General features: G+C 39.4%; 1 protein-coding gene across 1 annotated transcript; it reads left to right on the top strand.

The window, feature by feature from the left end:
* The first annotated feature begins 3,509 nt into the window (after positions 1-3,509).
* LOC121314732 (peptidyl-prolyl cis-trans isomerase FKBP9-like) lies at positions 3,510-16,786 on the top strand. Its single transcript, XM_041248323.1, has 10 exons — positions 3,510-3,948; positions 8,361-8,506; positions 9,024-9,213; positions 10,333-10,478; positions 10,739-10,928; positions 11,568-11,713; positions 12,448-12,637; positions 13,353-13,498; positions 14,586-14,749; positions 15,293-16,786. The coding sequence occupies exons 1-10, from the start codon at positions 3,743-3,745 to the stop codon at positions 15,470-15,472; spliced, it is 1,704 nt and encodes a 567-aa protein (XP_041104257.1). The 5' UTR covers positions 3,510-3,742; the 3' UTR covers positions 15,473-16,786.
* Positions 16,787-20,982: the final 4,196 nt, after the last annotated feature.

The raw sequence follows: 20,982 nt of genomic DNA, 5'->3' as shown, positions 1-20,982 counted from the left end.
TAAAACGGTAACGAGTGCTTCAGAAGACAAGAGCAGTTCTTATTATACATTTTGCTAGATATGTTTGCTTCTCATCCCGGGACTTGTGTGTATGTTTACAAATAGGTGCCTTTTTAAAAGCACAGTACCAATTTTTCACACAAAACAACCTTTTTAAATGGAAAATAATAAGGTTCAAAGAGCAGAATAGCCAATAAAAAGGAAAAAGGAAAAAAAACGTACTGCTCACTCCAGTTCCAGTATATCAGCCCAGAGAAGCAATGTTCCTGGGATTTCTCATCTATAGTTACAGACACACTCCCCACTCTCACCAGGGTAAATTCAAACTATTTGTTCCATCTCCTCCATAGTTGATGGAGCGGGGCAGTGTTGAGGTTCTTCTAAACAAACAGACACCTTTAATTAAAAAGGAGCGGTTATACAGGGTGATTTAAAAAATAAAGTCCATTATCCACTTTGTGCTGCTACTGCTGAAACAAAGTGCATAAAAAAACAAAAAAACAAAACAAAAAAAACCTTTAGTAAAGCTGGTATAAAGACAATGTTTTCAATCTTCTGTTTAGTGTTTATGGTTAAGGTAGGATACAGCTCATGATTGTCCTAATTTAAAGACTAACAGCTTAATAAAGAAGAAAGATGCTGTGCTTACTGTGGAGTTTAAAAAATATCGGAAATATTTCAAAAGGGTGTGCACTGGCAAGCATTGCAGACAAGCATTGGAATCCTAGGTTGAAAAATGTTATTAACAAATAAAATGTTTTAAAGACCTTTTTAACAAATGCATTGATTTCAGCTGGTTAAAAACAGGCTGCTGGTATTTATTTATTTAAATTTAGTAGCCGGCAATTGTTTTGATCATTTTTTTCTCCCAATTTGGAATAGCCAATTATTTGTAGGCTCAGCTCATCGCTACCACCCCCGCGCACCCCTCGGGAGCAGCGGAGATGAACACATGCTGTCCTCCAAAGCGTGTGCTGTCAGCTTCTTTTACACACTGCAGGCCCACCATGCAGCCACCTCAGAGGTGCAGCATTGAAGGATAACTCAGCTTACAGGCAAGCCTGCAGGCACCCAACCAGACTGCAGGGGTCGCTGGTGTGCGGTGAGCCAAGAACACCCTGACCTAAGCCCTCCCCCTGGGGGGCGCTTGGCCAATTGTGCACCACCCCCTCCCCCGGGAACTCCCGTCCACAGCTGGTAGTGGAATAGCCTGGACTCAAACCAATGATGTCCAGGCTATAGGGCGCATCCTGCACTCCACACGGAGTGCCTTTACTGGATGCGCCACTTAGGAGCCTCTAGCTGGTATGCTTTTACTGATAACATTCTAAAACATGGAATCATGAAGTCTTGAAATATTTAAGAATTTTTTTTAAACTGTGTACAGTAAGAGGCTGTGCACATTTCAGTGGCTGATAGTTTTTGCAGACTCATCCACTACAAGAGGCAGTGTGGTCCAGTGGTTAAAGAAAAGGGCTTGTAACCAGGAGGTCCCCAGTTGAAATCCCGGCTCACTTACTGGCTCACTGAGTGACCCTGAGCAAGTCACTTAACCTTCTTTTGCTCCATGTTTCGGGTGAGACGCTGTAAGTGACTCTGCAGCTGATGCATAGTTCGCATACATAAATAATAATAAAGCAGACAAAGTAAAATTTAGCTCCCCCAAATTAGGTCACAAAAGTGACCAAATCCCCACCCAATGGGTAATAAATGATGGCTTAATCATTTTGTAAATCCCTATAGTTTTCACATCAAATTGCATGCCGTTTCTCCAGATAATCTCGTACACAGGGTTACCATATGACTCAGTGTATACTAGGACAGTAAGGGACAGTTCAGGCTTTTCAGCTTGCATCGCAATCCATTCTGTTTCAGTTTACTTGTCTCAAGGACCCTATACTTACTAAAATGCATTGGGGCGTGAGTTGAAAACTGAACTTTCCCAGACTGTCCTAGCCTACATGGAGTCAAATGGTAAACACCCTACCCTTATAAAAGTTTAGCCTGGTAAATTTGCATTACAGTATCCCCATGGTTTTTCCATGGTTATACTATACTTTTCACATGTTTTACCATGTATTTTACCTATTTGGTCTTTATTATGCTTACCTATGCTTCCCAATGCCTTCACTGTGGTTTATTACACTTTGCTATGCTTTCACTATGGGAAACTTTTATAAGGGATGCGGAGTAGCCTAGAATGTTTTAACACATTCCATTTTAATACCATACAGTTATACATTTCAGTTATACAGTGATTACAACACAATGGCACTCATGTTTAGTGGTATGCCAGTCTATCCTGTGGAATTTCTTAGTTTTGGAAACTTCCTCTAAGGTGTGTCTATCTAGTATCTGCAAGCTGTGACCTGTGCTCTCCTGCTTTACCAACCACCACCTGTAAGTTGCTTCTGTTTACATCGAGTTACCAAGACAGGGCTGCTAAAAGTTCAAAACTTTCATGCCTTTGGGGTCTTTTCCTGATAAACACACTGACTTCTATGCATATATTTTTTCTATGTAGTTCAAACAAAATTGTGCCTGTATATAATAAGTGCTATACTAGTGCAAACTAGGTTGATTAGTAATAAAGGCAAACTGTTAAAACATATATTCATTTATTTTACACTGCTATTCGCATCTCCTTTAGATGCAGAAGTAGCAAGGGGCATCTTAGTGAATATGAATAGAATTAACGGAGCACACATTTGTACTTTACAGCTATATTTACCGGCATTTCATTTTTTAAAAAGTGTTTATACTTGTTCTTACAAAGAAAGTAAAAAATAATAATACTTCTACTGGATGATTCAGACATCATTCAAATTCAGGAAAATATCCACATATCTTGGAAAATAATTGTCATTCAAGGATTCCAGAAGCTTGATCGATGAGTTGTATTAAAACTTTCCTCATATCAGGGCACAACTCTCTTTTTGTTATCATAGCTACAGTGACCTTATTCCTCCCTATTACCAAAATGTAAAATAATTCACCAATATATCAATTTCCATTATGCTTGCATATGTTATTTATTTTTCTTTAAAAAAAAATTTAAAAGTATTTTAAACTGCTCTTTATCTTGCTACATCCAAACTATAGTGATGACTGTTAATAATAAGTACAATAAAAACAAAACACATTTTTGATCCTACCCTGTACTTATACCGGTACGGTACAGGACTGACACAGTGCCACGTAGAGTGGCGACTCCTTTGACGTGTTAAAGGGTCCTTCGGCAGGATTCATTTGAACCCCAAAACTTTAGTTGCAACATAAGTTTAAAAAAAAAACAAAAAACAAAAACAAAAAAAAAAACATACAACACTGCTGTGGTGCTTTCTGAGAATCAAATGCTCCAAGAACTAATGTGTGGACCTGTTTTAGATGTATGTAAGGCAGCGTAGATTTTTTTTTTTTTTTGCCGTTTTGTAATCCAATGCAAAAAAAAACCAAAACAGGCACGTGCAGATCCGAGGGCAGCCAAAAGAGGAATTAATGTTTTTCCCAGCTGACTGAGGGCCAGAGCTACACGTTTACACATCGAAAAAGAGGATCGGCTTACGATTGAAGACTTGCACTCTCAAAGCAAATTGAGTCAACAGCCAGTCAGAAAAACGGGACGACAAGAGTAGCAGAGGAGCAGAGCAGGGAAAGTGCGGGTCAATTAAAAAATAATAATACAAATAAAAATTGAAGAGATAAAGGTCTTACAGTACAATTATATATCAGTAACTAGAAAATGATCCACAGGTTGCATTTAATGATTCTCCTCCAGGCAGTTTTGATAACTTTCGTAGCATGTAATGCTCCTCTGGTGCCTTTAGACGATATAGTTATTGAAAAGACATCAGTCCCAGAGACATGTGTTAGAGCTGTACAATCCGGTGATTTCGTTAGATACCACTATCACGGCACTTTCCCCGATGGCAAAAAGTTTGATTCCAGGTAAGGCTATTTTAAAAATAGATATTCTTGACATTTCTGTGCATTGCAGTTAACAAAAAAAAAAAAAAAAAAAAAAAAAAAAACGCATCATTATGCTGTATCCCAAGCAGCGATGCATGTTTGTAATTGCATGGTTGTGTTGGCCACGCAGACAGCACTGTATAGCCTATTTCAGTCAGTGTACATATTTCTGTGAGAATGTTTACAGCTACAAGCCTAAGAACTAAATTGGGGGGTGTTGGGGGCTTATTTTTCCATTTTTAGTTATTTGTAGTTTTTAATTTTTGCAAACTTTATAGCATCGTTTTTCAAGGCTTGTAAAGTTATTAAATATATGACTACGATAAAAAAAAAAGCCTTTTAAGAACATAGGATGCATTTAATCCATTACTAGAGAGCCTGCCATTATTTCTCTGCAAAATGGTCTCAAAACGATCTGTAGCCTGCGGCAAAGCAATGTATGTATATACGTGCATCCCGGTTAGGGAATCAAAAGCTTCACATTTAAAATTGTGTGTGTGTGTGTATATATATATATATATATATATATATATATATATATATATATATATATATATATATATATACGGGCCTGGTATGGAGACAGTGTTGGAACCTTGTCTCAAAACTGTAGTACACTAGTTTAACACAATACCACCAGATCACGGCAGTTTTCATTATTATGCGTGTTTTATAATAATTTTACTGAACTTCAATATGAAATCGCAGAACCATCAACTTTTTTGATGTTTATTTAATGACGAGTATTTCAATGTTTATACACAAACAGAAATACTGTATGTAATTCATATTAGTACTGTATTTGAAACAAACGATTGGAAATGTTTATTTTCTTAATTGGTGTCTTGTAAATAAGTTTTCTTAAAAGGTAAAAAGAAATTTGGTCAAATCACCTCAAAGTGCTGCTCACAGTAGGGGTCACAAATTGCAAGTATCTGGCACGTTATCATTATAATTTCTAATTCCTGTGACCTGGAGGTGAGACGTGCGCTCTGTGGTTGCAAATACATTCAATATTGATGTGGAAGATACAGTTTTTCCATTAGCCACCATGGTTGTTGTTTTTACTGCCAATATGGTGGCGTAGACTGCTGGGGCAACGTGACTGCAACCCCTTAATTGGATTGTTTATGTCACGTGGATATATTCGTTGTCCCCAGCATTTGAACAAAGTAGAATGTACAGATTAGTACTAAACTGTGCATTTGTAATACCATAGTGGAAATCGTTTAAGCAACCAATGTATGTCAAAGAAAATATTAAAGGAAGGTTGGTGTTTCTTATGTGTTTCACTTAAAATATCTGCTACCCAGACACAGATGCCAGTTACTGGACTGTCCAGGTCCCAGTCCTAGGCTGGGTCCAGGCACAGTTGCGTGGGTCCCTGCCAAACGCAGGGAACTTTGTGGGGGGGGGGGGGGCCGTCCATCCATCCCCGTCAGAAAGTGCATCGAGATGTTATGCCAAATAGCCTCTGCCAAATAATATCCTGCCAGTATTTTACACTTTAGGTGCTAAATACTGCAGTGATCCTGCAATGCAATGTGTTCTGTTTACTGCCTTGAGCAGTGCTGGCGAGACTGCTGCTCCTGATTGGCTGGTTTATACAGTGTTCATTTGCCCTAAAGTGCAGGGACAGAGCTAATAAGCTTGTCCGGCTCTACCAGCTCATTTGGGTAAAGGGTGAGGCTGAAGGTTTAAAAGGAGATGGACCCCGCCAATAGCTTCTGTGTGTTTTGGGGTTGTGTTGTATGCAGTGTTGCTGTCAGAGCTGTGGACTCTGAGTGAGTTGAAGACGGTAAATGCCTTTGTTTCCATCCTTTCCTGCTAAACACTACATTGGCGTTGGAATGTGGGATGGAGTGCGACCCTAGTTCCACGAAGCAGCAGCAAGCAGAAGGCGGAAGGGCTACCCAGCAAGCTGGAGCTGCTGATCCAGTGGGTTAAGGAATTTGCATACCGCGTCTTGGCCAACGCTGAGGGAAGGCATCTACCAGCGCTCCCAATCACAGCGCCCGACGGAACCCTGAGGAGCTCTGCAGTGTGGAGCAAGTTGGGCAAGTCGAGCTACCCCCCAGCCAGTAGCTGGGCATGGTGCCTGCCGGCAGGAGAACACACTTAACCCAGCCGGACCCTATGGAGCTCCGTGCCGGATGACATGGACCAGAGAGGGAGAGCCGAGCGGCAGGCAAGCCAGCCCAAAGGTGCAGCGATGGAGCAACGAATTGCGAAACTGCATAGCTTTGAAGGCACCGCTAGCTGGGAAATGCTCCATGCCCAGTGGCTCAGAATGCATCTGAGAGCATGTACAACCCCAGAGCTTTCGGGCGGGGGAGCCTAGGCGACCCCCAGACCCCGGCCAAGAGACTGTTTTGCCCCAGGAGTTTGTCAAAATGATCATTGGCTACTTTCACGTACGCATATATTGACCAACAAGAGTCAGCGAGGAGTTTTTTTTTTCTTTCCCCACATGAGCCAAAACAGAAAAATTCGAGCCAAATGAAAATCATTTAATTAAATTTTTTATAATGTCTCGTTTTATTCAGGGAAGAATTTCATATTATTTCTTTTTATCTGTTAACTTTTTTTTTTTAATATATTTATCGACATCTAAAAACCTGGCTTTAACACAGCAGGAAGGCGGAATATAAATCCTGTACAATTATTTGGAGAATAAAAAAAATCCTGTACAATTGTTTGGGTAATTAAAAAAAAATAAAACTTGCTGAAAGCAACTATTTCAACTGAATCTTGCTTGTGTAAATGATTTGACAGAGGCCATTCTAAACAAGATGCAAAAAATAAGTAGGCAGGGACAGAAGAGCGAGGCTGGAAATACTGAAGCAGGTATTGCGGGTGCCCATATGACCTAGGGATGCATTTTTTGACGTTACATCAGCCCTGGGTGGGACCAGTCAGGCTGCTGCTGTTACACTCTGATTTTACAGTTTTATCATGAATTAGCCCGGCTAGTTATTTTATTTTCATAATACTTAACTTGCAGTAGTAAAGACCAGTTTATTTCTATAATAATGAGCTTCGTCTGTGATTTCCTGCGTTCGTCTGCAGTGCATGATTCTGCCCTGCAGGGGTTGTGCAAGAGCAAAAGCTCTGGCTTGGCAGCGTTTGTCCACAGATAATGAAGGCAAACTCGAATGAGTACAATGTGCTTACCCATGAGGCATTTCCATTTGTACTGCCTTGCCTGTCGCTGTAAAGGGAGCCACAGCGCTTTTTCTTATGCAGCAGGTACATTTCAGACCCCAGTGTTGTTGAAGAATCCTAGTCTCCATTTACATACAATATGTTCCTGTTTGTGCTGGTTTTAAGAAAACATTTCATGATAATTTAACTTTCTTGTTATCCTTTTCTTGAAATACACACAGCACACATTTTAAAAGCCTGCTATTTACACTGGTCCACTTATCTGACTGTGAAATTGATTCAGATGTATTTAATGCATGCCTGCACAAAGTGGGGTGCAGACCCCCTCAATTTTTTGTTCTGCCCCTTCATAAGGGAAAGTCTGGAGCTGCCACTGAACCAGAGTTTGGGTCAATTCTGTTTTTTCAATTCCATTTCCAATCCCAGTTTCCTTTTTATTCCAATTCATGTTCCTTTTTACAGCACAGTCTTTACTGAGGTTTATGCCATAGGCTTTATCAGGTTACCTGACAAGTTCTTTAAGTTGTTTACAGGATTTATTTGCTCAATAAAGCCTTTGTTGTAAAATGAATGGAATAGGAATTTGAATTGGTTAGAAGGGAATTGGAAATGACCCCAACTCTGCACAGAATACTGGCATTTATTACTGTAAACTAACTATTAGGAAAATAAAATTAGGCTAAAGCAAAATTCACTATAAAACTGTAAAATCAGAATATAACAGTGGCGCCCTGAGTGGTTCTGTCCACCTCGCAGTACACAAGACACTGACCATAGTTTTGCTGGAGTGGTCCAGACCACTGTGATGTTGGACCACAGGCCACAGAATGTTACAACCCCTTCTCAAATATGGCCTGCTTAACTAAACCAGCAATCCATTTAGTTAAATAAAGGAGTTTGAATAACGCAGCTGTAGAAAACAGAAACAAATGCCTTTCTGTCTGTTTTTTTGTGTTTTCTTTGCAATTGTGTCGCTGACTCAATGTAATGTCGGGCAGACTCAATGCAGCTGCAGTCTCTTCTCGGTCACCTTAGTATTTGGTCACTTATCTTTTATCATCCTTTTACACTTTTTTTTTTTTATAATTAGGCCTACTATGTTTATAACAACGGCATAATAACAAAACTGCATTAGTACAGTATTAATTGCTCCTATGTTTGCAGAGGCTGCGCTTCAATTATTTGCATTCCAGAGTTTTTGTTTATTTTCTCTTTTTCTGCTCTAGCTATGACAAAGGCTCTACTTATAACGTGTACGTGGGAAAGAGGCAGCTCATCGAGGGAATGGACAAGGCCCTGGTCGGCATGTGTGTGAACGAGAGGCGGCTGGTTAAAATCCCCCCCAAGATGGCCTATGGCAAGGATGGATATGGTGAGTACAGTGTTTTGCCACCAGAACAATGGAATGGCTGATCGTTTACACGAGTAAACAGACTGGAGAAGATCGACCACAGTTATTACAGGGGATTGTGCGCTAGAATTCTGAATGCAAGACTAGTTTAGAAGGTTTACAGGTATAGTGCAAAGAGAGAGGTAATGGTCATATTCATAAGAATTGTTCATGTGTTAAGCACTCTAAATACAGTAATTGGCTGTTGGCTAATTAATCATCTTTAACTTTCAAAATGAAACTTTATCAAGCGACTTGGCAGAATTTAAACTACCAATATTTAGCAGTTGGGCTACATGTCTTCCATGGTGTGTACTGCCATTGTGTTTATTTTATACATACAGTTTGTAGTTGTGCCTGTGTGAAACCTTACTTAATTGATTTCACTTTGAATAATGACTTTATTACCCTTAATATTCACAAACCTCCCACAGAACCTGAACCCAAAGCAGCAGTGAATGCATGCACTGCCATAACGTAAACCTTGTTAAATTCTCAGGAGACACCATCCCTCCCAATTCCATTCTCCACTTCGACGTGCTGCTGCTGGACATCTGGAACCCAGAAGATAAAGTTCAGATAAAAACGTACTACAAGCCTGAGAACTGCGGCCGCACCATCGAGGTCTCGGACTTCGTACGCTACCATTACAACGGCACCTTGCTGGACGGGACCCTGTTTGACTCCAGGTAAATGGAAAAACATTATTTTAAATGAATTGACCAATACCAGGTGCTATGTGCTACGCTATGGAAAGAATTGGAGGAGGCTTAGTAATCTGGCATGCATTGTTTTCTATTACTGTCCCCTTACCCTTTTCATGGCATTTTTGCCTTTTTTTTACAGTTAGATTTGTGCCTGCAACTCTAACTATAAAGGTTACAGGTACATGTCATACACAGAATGAATGTGCACACACTAGGCTTCCATAAAACAAGTTATATAACAAAATACACCGAAACATACGCTTTTTAGAAACAAAACATTATTTATTGTTATAAAACTTAAAAGCAACCAAGGGACCCTGATCATGTGGTGCATGATGGAGCTATTCACTGTGGCTTCAAGCCCGGCTGGGTGGCGACCGTAGCAACCTAACCCTAACAGCTGACTTGTGATGTTCATCTTGCCCACAAACACGAAACACAAATATATATTTATCAGAAAATAGGTCCTTGTGCCTTCAATGCCACCATTTCTCTTTTGTAAAGCTTTTATCTGGAAATGTTTGTTTACTGCACGAGGTAGGTCTGTCTTACAGCGCAGCAGTACATTGCAAAACGCTTGTGTTACATTAACACAGTGAATTACATACAGCTTTGTAGTTTTCCATATACTTAATGAAAAATGGAAAAATTGAAAAATGTGACACTTCAAAATCTAACCTGATATACTGTACTACTGTTACAGCTTCCGGTAGACTTTTGCAATATGACTTTGTAATTTATTTGATCACATAATGTTAAATAAAAGATCTGAATTATGTTAATTTTTTTTAATCCTAAAATTCTAGGTGATGCTAAACTTTGGCCATAGCTGTGTGTTGCATATGTCTGTGGCAGGCCTGAATCATCTTTCTTTTTTACACAGTATTTCCTTTACACGTAGTGTAAATTTAACCTCCTATTCAAAGTACAATGCAGTAAGGTTTGACTGTGGCTGTTCACAGCATGCTGTCTGTTGTCAAATGATTTAATCAAGGCAGATATCTGTTCCAAAGGTTGCAGTTTTGTGTTTTTTGTTCTTCTCTCTCTGTGTCTCTGGTTGTATTTTCTCTCTGCAGCTCCTCTTCTGTTTATTTGTTACAGCCACAATCGCCTGCGCACCTACGACACCTATGTGGGAATCGGCTGGCTCATCGCTGGTATGGACCAAGGGTTGCTGGGAATGTGCGTGGGAGAGAAACGCATCATCACCATGCCACCTTCCCTGGGCTACGGAGAGAATGGAGACGGTAATGCAGGGACTTTTTAAACACAAATTAAAAAAATTACTTTAAAACACTCATGTTTTGCGAATAGAGCCCAATGTTTCATTGAAAGGACAGCACCACATACAGAACAGTGCCCCCTATTGTCATTCTGTGGGATTTGTTGATTTCTGGTTCTCTGTACGGAGTAGAGTGCCTCCTTCCTGCAGCACCTGTTATGTGTGTCTTCTGTTACCAGACTGCTTTACTGTTTCACAATGAGTATCTTTCTCTGTCTTCTTCAGGCAGTGACATTCCTGGCCAGGCCTCTCTGGTGTTTGACGTTGTTTTGCTTGATCTCCACAACCCCAAAGACGGCATCACTGTAGAGAAGCTGGATGCCCCTGAAACCTGCCTGAGGAAGAGCAATGTCGGGGACTTCATCAGATACCATTATAACGGGACTCTTATGGATGGGACTCTCTTTGACTCGAGGTATATTTGGCTAAAGTAATATTTACGTGCTGTGCTGTTTGTCTGCCGGTTTTTAAATCAACTAGACAAAATATTAATGAAGTGGCTTTCTCAGCATTTAAAAAAATCAACTTTAATTCAGAACTTGGATTTATAGTTGCAGCTTAGGTTCTATTTTTATTGAAACCTTCCATATTATAAACATAATTTTATTAAGAAAATATTCATTTTTTTTTTTAAATTAAAAAAAACAAATGTATACTTATTTTTAACTATTTTTGGTGAATAATGTCAATGCTTTGTGAAATGTGGTTCTTTTCAACGATTCCACATTTCCAGAAACACACAACTGTATAACAAAATAAATACCAAATCCTGTCATGCTTCTGATTTTGTTCTGGTATCAGTTGCTCTCTGGAATTCTTTGAGCATGCCTGGGTTACTGCCACCTATCGCGGTGTGTTCTGACACTTATCTGTGTGTGTGTGTGTGCGTGTGTGTGTGTGTGTGTGTGTGTGTGCGCACCTGTATCTAGTTGCTGTCATTACCATGCTTTCATTTCCAGATTGCATACACGATTTGAACCAGACAAATATTTGAACCCGATTCCCTCCTCCAGTGCCCTGTTGCTCGCTGCACCTCACGCTCCTTTTCTTTCAGCTATTCTCGGAAGCGCACCTACGACACGTACATCGGTAAAGGCTATGTCATTGCTGGGATGGACGAGGGCTTGCTGGGCGTGTGTGTCGGAGAAAAGCGGAGGATCACCATCCCGCCTCACCTGGCGTACGGCGAAGAGGGCACAGGTGAGGGCGGGGTACCCTTGAAAACAGCAGCCAGACTGCAGCTGATTGAATTCTCCTAGCTCATAGTTATTGGTTGCTTTCTGTATATTAAACCCAGGATGCTGTTCAAGTCCCACAGACTGCCTACCAAGTAGTGATTAAACTTTCTTCCATTTTTGATGATGGTTTCTTAGTGCAATGTGGTTAGGGATATGCATACTGTTCAATTATACTCATTGTAGAACAACATTTCAGTTGTAAATGTATTTTAGATTTTTGACTTCCTTCTGTACCTGAAGCTAGTGATGCACAAATAGCACACACTTTGACTTCTCATACAAAAAAAATATTTAACCTAATGTTCATAAAAATGTGTGTGTTTTAAATGTAATGTTAAAATAAACATGTAACAGCTAGAAGACCTCTCAATACCTAGTCTTTGTTTAAATGGTTTGAGTACTAAAACTTAGAGTAAAAATGCAAACAATTTTTTCTCTGTTTATTAAACACTAGCTTTTTATATTCCCAACATCTGCACTTGGAAAGGTTTGAGGTTTATGTACCCATTGGTTTTATCCTAACCTTACTGACCCCATAAAAACAGTATAGCTGCAGTTAGAGCAGTGGCAGGATTCTGTCACTAGAGTTACTGAATAAACCATCTTTGGCAAAAACTACATTTGTCGGCTTTGTTAATAGTTTAAATTTCCGACATGGTAGAAAGACTCCTGTTAACTGTTTGTGTGACCTGACAGGCACCGAGATTCCAGGCTCTGCCGTACTGATCTTTGATATCGACGTCATCGATTTCCACAACCCCTCCGACACTGTGGAGATCACCACCATCTTCAAGCCCAGCAAGTGCGACGTCCTCAGCAAGAAGGGAGACTTTGTGAAGTACCACTACAACGCCACTCTAATGGACGGGACTCTCATTGACTCCACGTAAGCTGTTCATGAGTGGCATGGGAAGCAAAAAGGGCGTCTGTGTAATTTTATTTATCCAGCATTGCTTTCAGATGGGTGTTTTGAAAAATGCTTTCCCATGCATGGGACTTTGGGAGTGTTTTTTCAGTTATCGGTTAAAACCGAAAACTTCAAGCCCGAAGTATAGTATTAACTTATGCAATTTTGTATATGCTCCACTGAGGAAATACTGAAACCAATAGACGCCTCATTTCATTGTCTGATATTAATTTAACTCCCTGTAGAAAAATGATCTGGCAATCACCTAATGTGAGATCAGGTTTCTAAATTGTGAGTTGGCACCGAGATGGAACAAATCTGTAAGCAGTCCTGTTTAGTAAGAGAAGGTGTCTCCTACAAAACATAAATGCATTGCTGCTGTATAGTGGAGGAGAAGCACTGTATATAAAATCTGTATTCAATCTCCTTACTAAAGCTTTATTATATGAAGAAGGTAGACGTGCAGTGACTAAGGTCCGAAACAAGAATTCAAACTTCAGGGGCAAGTGGGCTAACTCGTTTTGGCTAATGCATTTATTAATGATAAACATTAGGCACAACTTTTGACTACTTGGTTTGGTTTATAACAGTGTCGCCACAGAATTGATTAAAGTTATGAATGATAGACAAAACATAGTATTTTTCTGTATACCTGGTGCTTCTAAAGCAGTGTTTGTGAATTGTTTTTTTATAGGCACAGCTATGGAAAAACATACAACGTAGTGCTGGGCTCCGGGCAGGTTGTCCTGGGAATGGACATGGGTCTGAAGGACATGTGCATTGGGGAGAAGCGCACTGTTGTCATCCCACCTCACCTGGGTTACGGAGAGAGAGGAGTTGGTAAGTTCTGTGCACTCTCAACCTCAAGCCTCGCAACTCGACGTACGTAAAGATCTGTCTTGCTTACACAGGTCTGAAACATCACAAATATATTCATCTTTTTGTTTACAATCACTTTGTACTGTGTTATTTTCTTTTTCAGTCATCACCTCCTGGAGACAAGCTAAGTTCAACTTTATACATTGCCAAAGTATAATCATAAATCTGTCTCCCTGGTAGATGTAAGAAATATATCGGCATGGGTGCCATGGAGAACAAATGTCCATTCACTGTTGCAGGGGGACAGGTTAACCCTCAGTGGTCCATTTATTCAGCGTTTGTCAGGCGCGTCGGGTCCAACTTTTTTTCACGCGCGCTGTTTAAAATATTTTTTTTCCCCCAGAGTAAAACAGGTTTAAAAGGCATTGAATTGCAAAAGGACAGTCAGTACTGTATCTCCAGCTAAGCCCCACCCCTTGTTAGCTGTATTTCACATACCTTATAGACGTGCATACTGATAAATCCCCTCCTGATCACTTGTTTTATCATCAAACTCCTCAATAATGCGATCCAAGTAATTATTTTATTACTATACCATCTCAAAAAGCTCTGCAAATGTCAGTGATTGAGCGCTGGATGCGAAAGCGGCTATCTCCTTTTGTTTATGTCCGTGTTATCTCTGGTGCATGGGTCTATCAGATAAGCCCTTTTTTTTATTCAGCTCCTACCTGTCTCACTAGGCCATTGAAAAGTTTTCTCATTTTCTGACTGGAAAAGGAAAATTATAATGTTGTACCTGGTCGACGTAGGACCGCAATGAGTTAATGGTTACATTCTGGTGTACAAGCTGTACTTGTAGAGGAAACATGTCAGAGTGCCCTGATGAGTTTTCCAAAGTCACCAGGATGTGAATACTGAAACTAAAAATAAGAAGAAACAAGAAGAATACATTAGCTAAGGTAACACTGATTTCTTACCCATACCAAGTTAATCTTGAAGTTCAGACAGGATATTTGTGTATACTGAGCATTATTTGGAGCTGTCAGGAAAGTGCTGGTTTCCCAGCTCTGAGTGCTGAAACGTGTGTTTCTCTGCTACTGTTATTCAGAAGGGGAGGTGCCGGGCAGTGCTGTGCTGGTGTTTGATATTGAGATGATTGATTTGGAGGAGGGACTCCCTGACGGTTACATGTTCATCTGGAACAGCGACGTCACCCCCAATCTCTTCACCGAAATGGATACGAACCTGGATGGACATGTTGATCCCGTCGAGGTATGTACTGCTCTTCTAAAGCAGCCCAAACATGTGCTGTGCACCACCTATTCACAAGATAGTTCCCATTAACTGCCGATGTGAGTTACAGTTTATCAAAGCCACACAATTTTACAAGGTTAATACTGTTTTACAGCTGCAGCTACACCTGTTTTAAAGTTAATTAATAAATAAAACACAATGTAGACCTTTTAATAAGTTCTCTTATTCCTCTGAAAAATTAATTTTATTAACGTGTCCCCCGGCAACAGGAATATAGGAGGTAGATTCTGCACATGTGCATTTTTAGCCGTATCTGGAGGATGAAACATGGTAGAAAATGTTCTTTATTCTAAGTTGAAATATCTTCTGCATAAATATTCTCTGCAACTGGTGAAGTGAATGATGTACACCTTTTATTTGATGAAGATGTATGTTGGAGATGCTATTCTACATGGTACGGCTGCTTGTTTAAGGTACTTGGACGTGCAACACCATGGGGTTTATTTCCTTGCCTGGGAGATCTGTATGATGCTTGCAGTTTATACTTTATTCTCTCGCCAGTTCTCGAATTACATCAACCATCAGGTGGTGACTGGGAAAGGCAAGCTGGCTCCAGGCTTTGACGCTGGCAAGATCATCGACAACATGTTCTCCAATCAGGATCGGAACAGCGATGGGAAAATCACGGCTGACGAGTTCAAACTGAAGGATGAGGAGACCAAGGATCATGATGAACTATAAGAACGAGAGACTATAGGGAGGGGGCAGGTGGGCGCGTGCAGGGGATGTGTCTGTATTTTCAATCCATTTTTATACAGCAAGTAAAGGGTTAAGGCTTTTGTTTTATGAAAAGGGTAAAAACTGGGTCAATAAAATTTCCATTTGTTCATCTGTTATGAAATGAAGTAACATTTTTTTCAGTGTGTACTGACCATTTGGAACTTGTCTATGCAAATTGCTTTATTTAATGTATGCAAACTGCTTTATTTAATGAGGACTTACTTAACTGGGCGGGTATGGAAATAAAGAAATTAGCCACAGTGTGTAGGTAACAAGCTCAGGTTTGTCTTATTAACTCGTTAAACCAGGAATAGATCAAACTCTTCTGCAATAGGAGTCTTATTTCCATCCCTGCAGGAAGAAGTTGTGTAAGTCTGAACAATTACTTGGAACTTCTAGTGGCTACAACAATAAACGGCTTCAGGAACAAAACTCATCTACAGTGTTTCAATGTGGAGTTTGCCCCTCTAGTCCTTTTAAGAGAATGGCAGGGAGAGCTTTATGTATATGAGCTACCTTTGTTTTTTTCCAGCTGTTCCAAAAAGGCCAAGAGAAGCAAGTACCTAACCCTGGCTCTTATTTTCAAGCACATTTACAAACTTTTTTATTCAATTTTGGACGTACCTTTCTGTGCCTTTAGTAGTGTGTGTTGTGGATATAGAAAGATACAGAGTGATTTATGTGATTTTTTTTTTTTTTAAAGCACTGCACATATCTTTTGAAGTAAAACGCAAGTCGAAGTTACCCTTTCCGTTCAAAAGGTAAAGTAAATTAATAAATACACTGAGAAGGGCCACTCATTGCTTTCATGAAAAGCTGACCTTTTGTGTATTTATTTATCTAATCCATAGTCTTTTCTTCTATGAAAGATTATTATTATTCCCTAGACTACAAAACCTGAAGATGCTTAGGGTATCTTCTAAGACTTTGTTTGAATTGTTGACTGATGCAGTAATTTAAAAAGGTACTGTTTCTGTTCGGTTTTGATATCAGTTTTAATTCATTGGCAAAATAAACTTTGAAGTGGTGTAAAAGTAACACTGGCTGATGTATTTTTAAGTGGCAGATAATGATGTTTTTGTGTGTGTAAAGTCTTTCAAAGCTCTGTAATTCTTGTCAAGAGCCATTATTAATTTTATGTATTGGTCTTAGGAGGGGTTTAAATATGGTAGTGATTTTTTTATTTGTATTTTTTTTGTATTGGTTTTGACTTGTTTAACAAACCTGCCGTGTTTCTTAAAAAAATAAAATAAAACCAACTGTACATTCCATTCATTATTGTCACCCCGTAATGGTTTAAAAAAAAAACATGCTGACAAACAGAAACCACAAAAGAGGTGGTGGTGGTGGTGGTGGTGGTGTTGTTGTTATTATTATTATTATTATTATTACTTTAGGTTTGGTTTAGTGTGTCAGCACACCTTGTATGACTGTTAACCAGAACATGAGTGCTGGAGCTGATTAGTTAATCATGAAAACCATCATGTGAATAACTAGTGCACCCACAGAGAGAGCCTTCATAATCCTGGACTTCATTATTCTGTAAGTTCATTTTACCTGCATGCCGGGTTGGCTGATTTTTAAATCGTATATTGAATCATTTTTTCTTTTACTACCTATTTTATGTAGTTCCTCAAGGAAAATACATTTTTTAGGAAACTTTAACACACAACATCTTAAACTCTTAGGGTCAATTGCAATGAACTGAAAGGAGCGTACTAACTGGGGATGAGCCTGTGGTTGGCATGGAGTGCCAATTGCAAGGAACTAAACAGCTCAAGATAGTCCCAAGCTGTGTATTAAAATGTGTCTCAATTGCAACAAACCCAAAGTAACTGCTATTGCCCTCTAGAGGATACCAAAACACAATACATGTACTACATTAGTCCAGCAATTTCTGTAGACTAAAGACTTGTGGTATCACACTAACTGGAACAAATATGAAAAATCCCAAAATGTATTGACAACTTTTATGAAACTTAACTATTCATAACTGAAAATATTTAAATGATTTTTAATCTTCTGGAAAGTGTCAATTTTGCAATAAAACCAGTTTCATCCTTATTAACTTTTTCAACTTAACCTAGGACTATTTTATATAAACCACAAAATAAATAACTCCATTACAGCTTTCCAATGTCTTTTACTTTCAGCCTCTTTCACAGAGAAGGCAGCATTAAATCTGCTTGCAAGTGTGTTCCGTGCAGTTATTGTGCTGCAGAACTGCTGTGGAATCCATTTGGTCATTCTCCACAGTTTGAATAAGATCTTTTATACACTCTATGAAATAAAGCTTTTGCTCCATTGTAGAATTTTGCACACAACTACTGGTCATGATTGACTTCATACAGATGTACTGAAAAATTAAGCTTTAATAGGCTATACCTGAAATATGTAACTAGCACTTCTGATTTGATTTGCACCTTTTATAGCCTACATACACCTTTTGTCCTATAAACGAATGCACTTGTTTTGTGTGTGAATTAACTAATGAGGACTAATACAAGTTTTGTTTTGCTATCCGATAGGCCTCTCCTTGGGATGACGTCCTCGGTCCCACCCACCGATGGATCAAATAGCCCGACTACTTTCTCTTTTGCATCAAACCCGTGAGAGCGAACGAATGTGACCTTGTTGGTTGGTGGTTGTCTTCTCTTTCAGGGAACCAGGGTTACGTCCATAACCTAATGTTCCCTTCCAAGTCGAAGACAACCACCAACATACTTTTGGTAAAGTATATCAGCTGTCGCGAGGGAGAGGGAACGTCAGCAGACGGGATGCCTTGGATGCCTGGCGTTCTCGCTGGGAGCTCTGCAGGATCTCCTCCACTGCTGGACCGAAGATATGTCATGGAAGTTTACAACTCAAACTCCTGTAAGAGAGAGACTCAGTAGAACAAAAAAGATTGAGTAAATAAGTTTAATGGTTTGCAAACCCGAGAACACTCTCAACACACGCAGGTGTTAGGAAACCGAGCAATGTTCTACGCAGAACAAACTGTAAGTACTTATACTATTTCTTCTTCAATGTGGAAATGCATCTTAGCCAAGCATACTCTCCAGCCCAGCATAACTCGACTAGCAACATTAAAGTGGCCTATCAAACAAACATCATATGACTAATATTATAACTACTTATAATTAACTTATTATGGCTTTAGCGAGCATGCTTTATTCCTCCTGGCACCATGACAATCTCTGTCTTGTCATGTAGACTTTCTTGCAGTTACTTTAAAGCATGACTATATATGGGCATTTTCAGTCTACCTTAAACCCTCTTCACTTAGCAATAACAGGATGTGTGGTGAAGGCTGAAAGAGGAAGAGAAATGTCCAGACTATGAAGTTTTATTTCTTAATTCTAAACTTAATACTAAATAAACTTCAAACCTCTTAATGCATTGGTATACTTCCTTTTTAAGTCACACAGGCTAAACAAACACATGAAAAACAATTCAGAGGTTAGTACATAAATTGCATGAGATGTAATTTTCCCACCACAGGTATGCCCCGTGGATATCAACGCATCTAAAAGTGCTGCCTTGTCCACATCAGGGACTCTAGCAGAGCAGCATATCAGAGACAAGGCGCAACTCCGAAGCAGTGTTTTGAAGAGAATGCCGTCTAGATAGGCAGTAAGGAGACCCGCTGTTTTCGCTAAGCTGGTAACTTGCACCTCTGCTGTATAGGCCCTCTTTACGTGCATCTCCGTAACCCTGCATTGCAGGTTAGGGCACTCTGGGTCCTTGGGTGGACCCCCAACCGACAGGGTATTGACCAAGGCCACAATGATAAAATCTACTGGGGGAAAACCCAATAAGCCCAGCTTATCTGCCCCTTCCAAGGAAGCAAGTTGTGCTGCTTGCTTCAGCACCCACAGCACTGAAGCCGGGTGGTCCCAAGAGGTATGCACTTTCTCCATGAAATCTTGGAATGCAGGGAACATTAAAATGTAGTTAATATGACAATGCGTGATACAATAATGATGTGAATGATGTGATAATGATGTCTGTGACAAAACTCCGGAAAGCCTTTTTAGAAAGCAAAACATATTATAGTTCACATTTAGAAGATGCCACAATGATAAATAATTCAAATCAATAGTACGAAGATCACTCTTGAAATCAGGACTTAAAGGATGTGTTGCAATAAGAATACCTCTGTTAAGAAAGGGGAACAAGACTAAAAGGCTAAAATATGCACAAGAACACAGAACTTGGACTATAGAACAATGATCAAAGGTGCTTCGGACTGTTGATAGATGGATAACACCACCTGTGCCTTCAGCCAGTTCTGTTGTCAATTCAATGCTTGTTTTCTTCCTCTTGCTTAAGAATATTATCTTCAAGTATTGCTCATCCTTGTTAAACAGCTTTTTGGTTCTTCCAGTCCTGGGTTTGTCAATTACAGATTATGTTTCTCTGTACTTGTTGATTATGCTTCGGATACCACACCTTGAAAATCGAGTGATGCGAGCTATTTCACGCAATGCTTTTCCTTCTTTATGCAAGTCAAGGTTGTTATAATAGTAGAAAACAGTAGTGGAGGCTTTGATTAAATTGTTGATGGTCAAAATGCGTCAGAGTAGAAAAATGCAACATGTCTAAGATTTTTCAGAGCAGTGTATATTTTTCGGATTAAAAAAAAAATATATATCGCCAACCCTGCCTGCATGCTATCCCAAAGGTCTTTCTAGATGTAAAGGTCCACATATTGAAATATTGGTCTAACATTGTCCATTTTTGGGAAGCCTCGATTTTAATCTGGCTCCAGCTGAAATCAGTGAATATGTTTGGTGATCTCAAGTTATGCCCCTGTGTATCTCACCAAAATAACGAATTGGTAATATCACTTTCTTACGTGTGATCTACGTGGATAGTATGTACATGACATTGTTGTAATGTAAAGTTTGATCATATTTTGACAAACGATCCTATAGAAACAGCCTTCATTATCCTAACCCGCCACTACATAATTTTTTAATGTGCGAGAACAATGTCATCTTTTATTATTAATAACCTCTCCTAATGCTAAACAACATACTGAAGACTGAAGTTGAGTAATGACACTCCCATGGATTCAAATTAGACAAATGACCCTAAAACTAACAAAACGGACCCACATAAGATTCCATGTGTATGGAAAAAACTAGAATGTGGGAAAAAAAAAAAAAAAAGTTAAAACAACTTAGAGAGTAAATATTTAATTTTTGGCGCTCACTTCCAGGCAATTTCTCTTCAATGATCCTTGCCGTTCTGATAAAGATAAATAGACGTCAAGCCTTTTCTAAATATAGGAATGATTCATTTAGAATCTGAAAGCACAGTGTGTGAATACTTATGGGCACCACTATAGTACTGGAAGCAATGCATAATTTTTCCAAATCAAGTCAGCTATGAATAAGTACTGAAAACAAAATGCAAGGAAGAAACAATAAATAAGTAAAATCACTCAGCTATATCAGTGTCTATAT

This window comes from Polyodon spathula, chromosome 4 (genome assembly GCF_017654505.1).
Source record: "Polyodon spathula isolate WHYD16114869_AA chromosome 4, ASM1765450v1, whole genome shotgun sequence".
Lineage (NCBI taxonomy): Eukaryota > Metazoa > Chordata > Actinopteri > Acipenseriformes > Polyodontidae > Polyodon > Polyodon spathula.
This window is presented reverse-complemented; position numbering and strand designations above follow the sequence as displayed.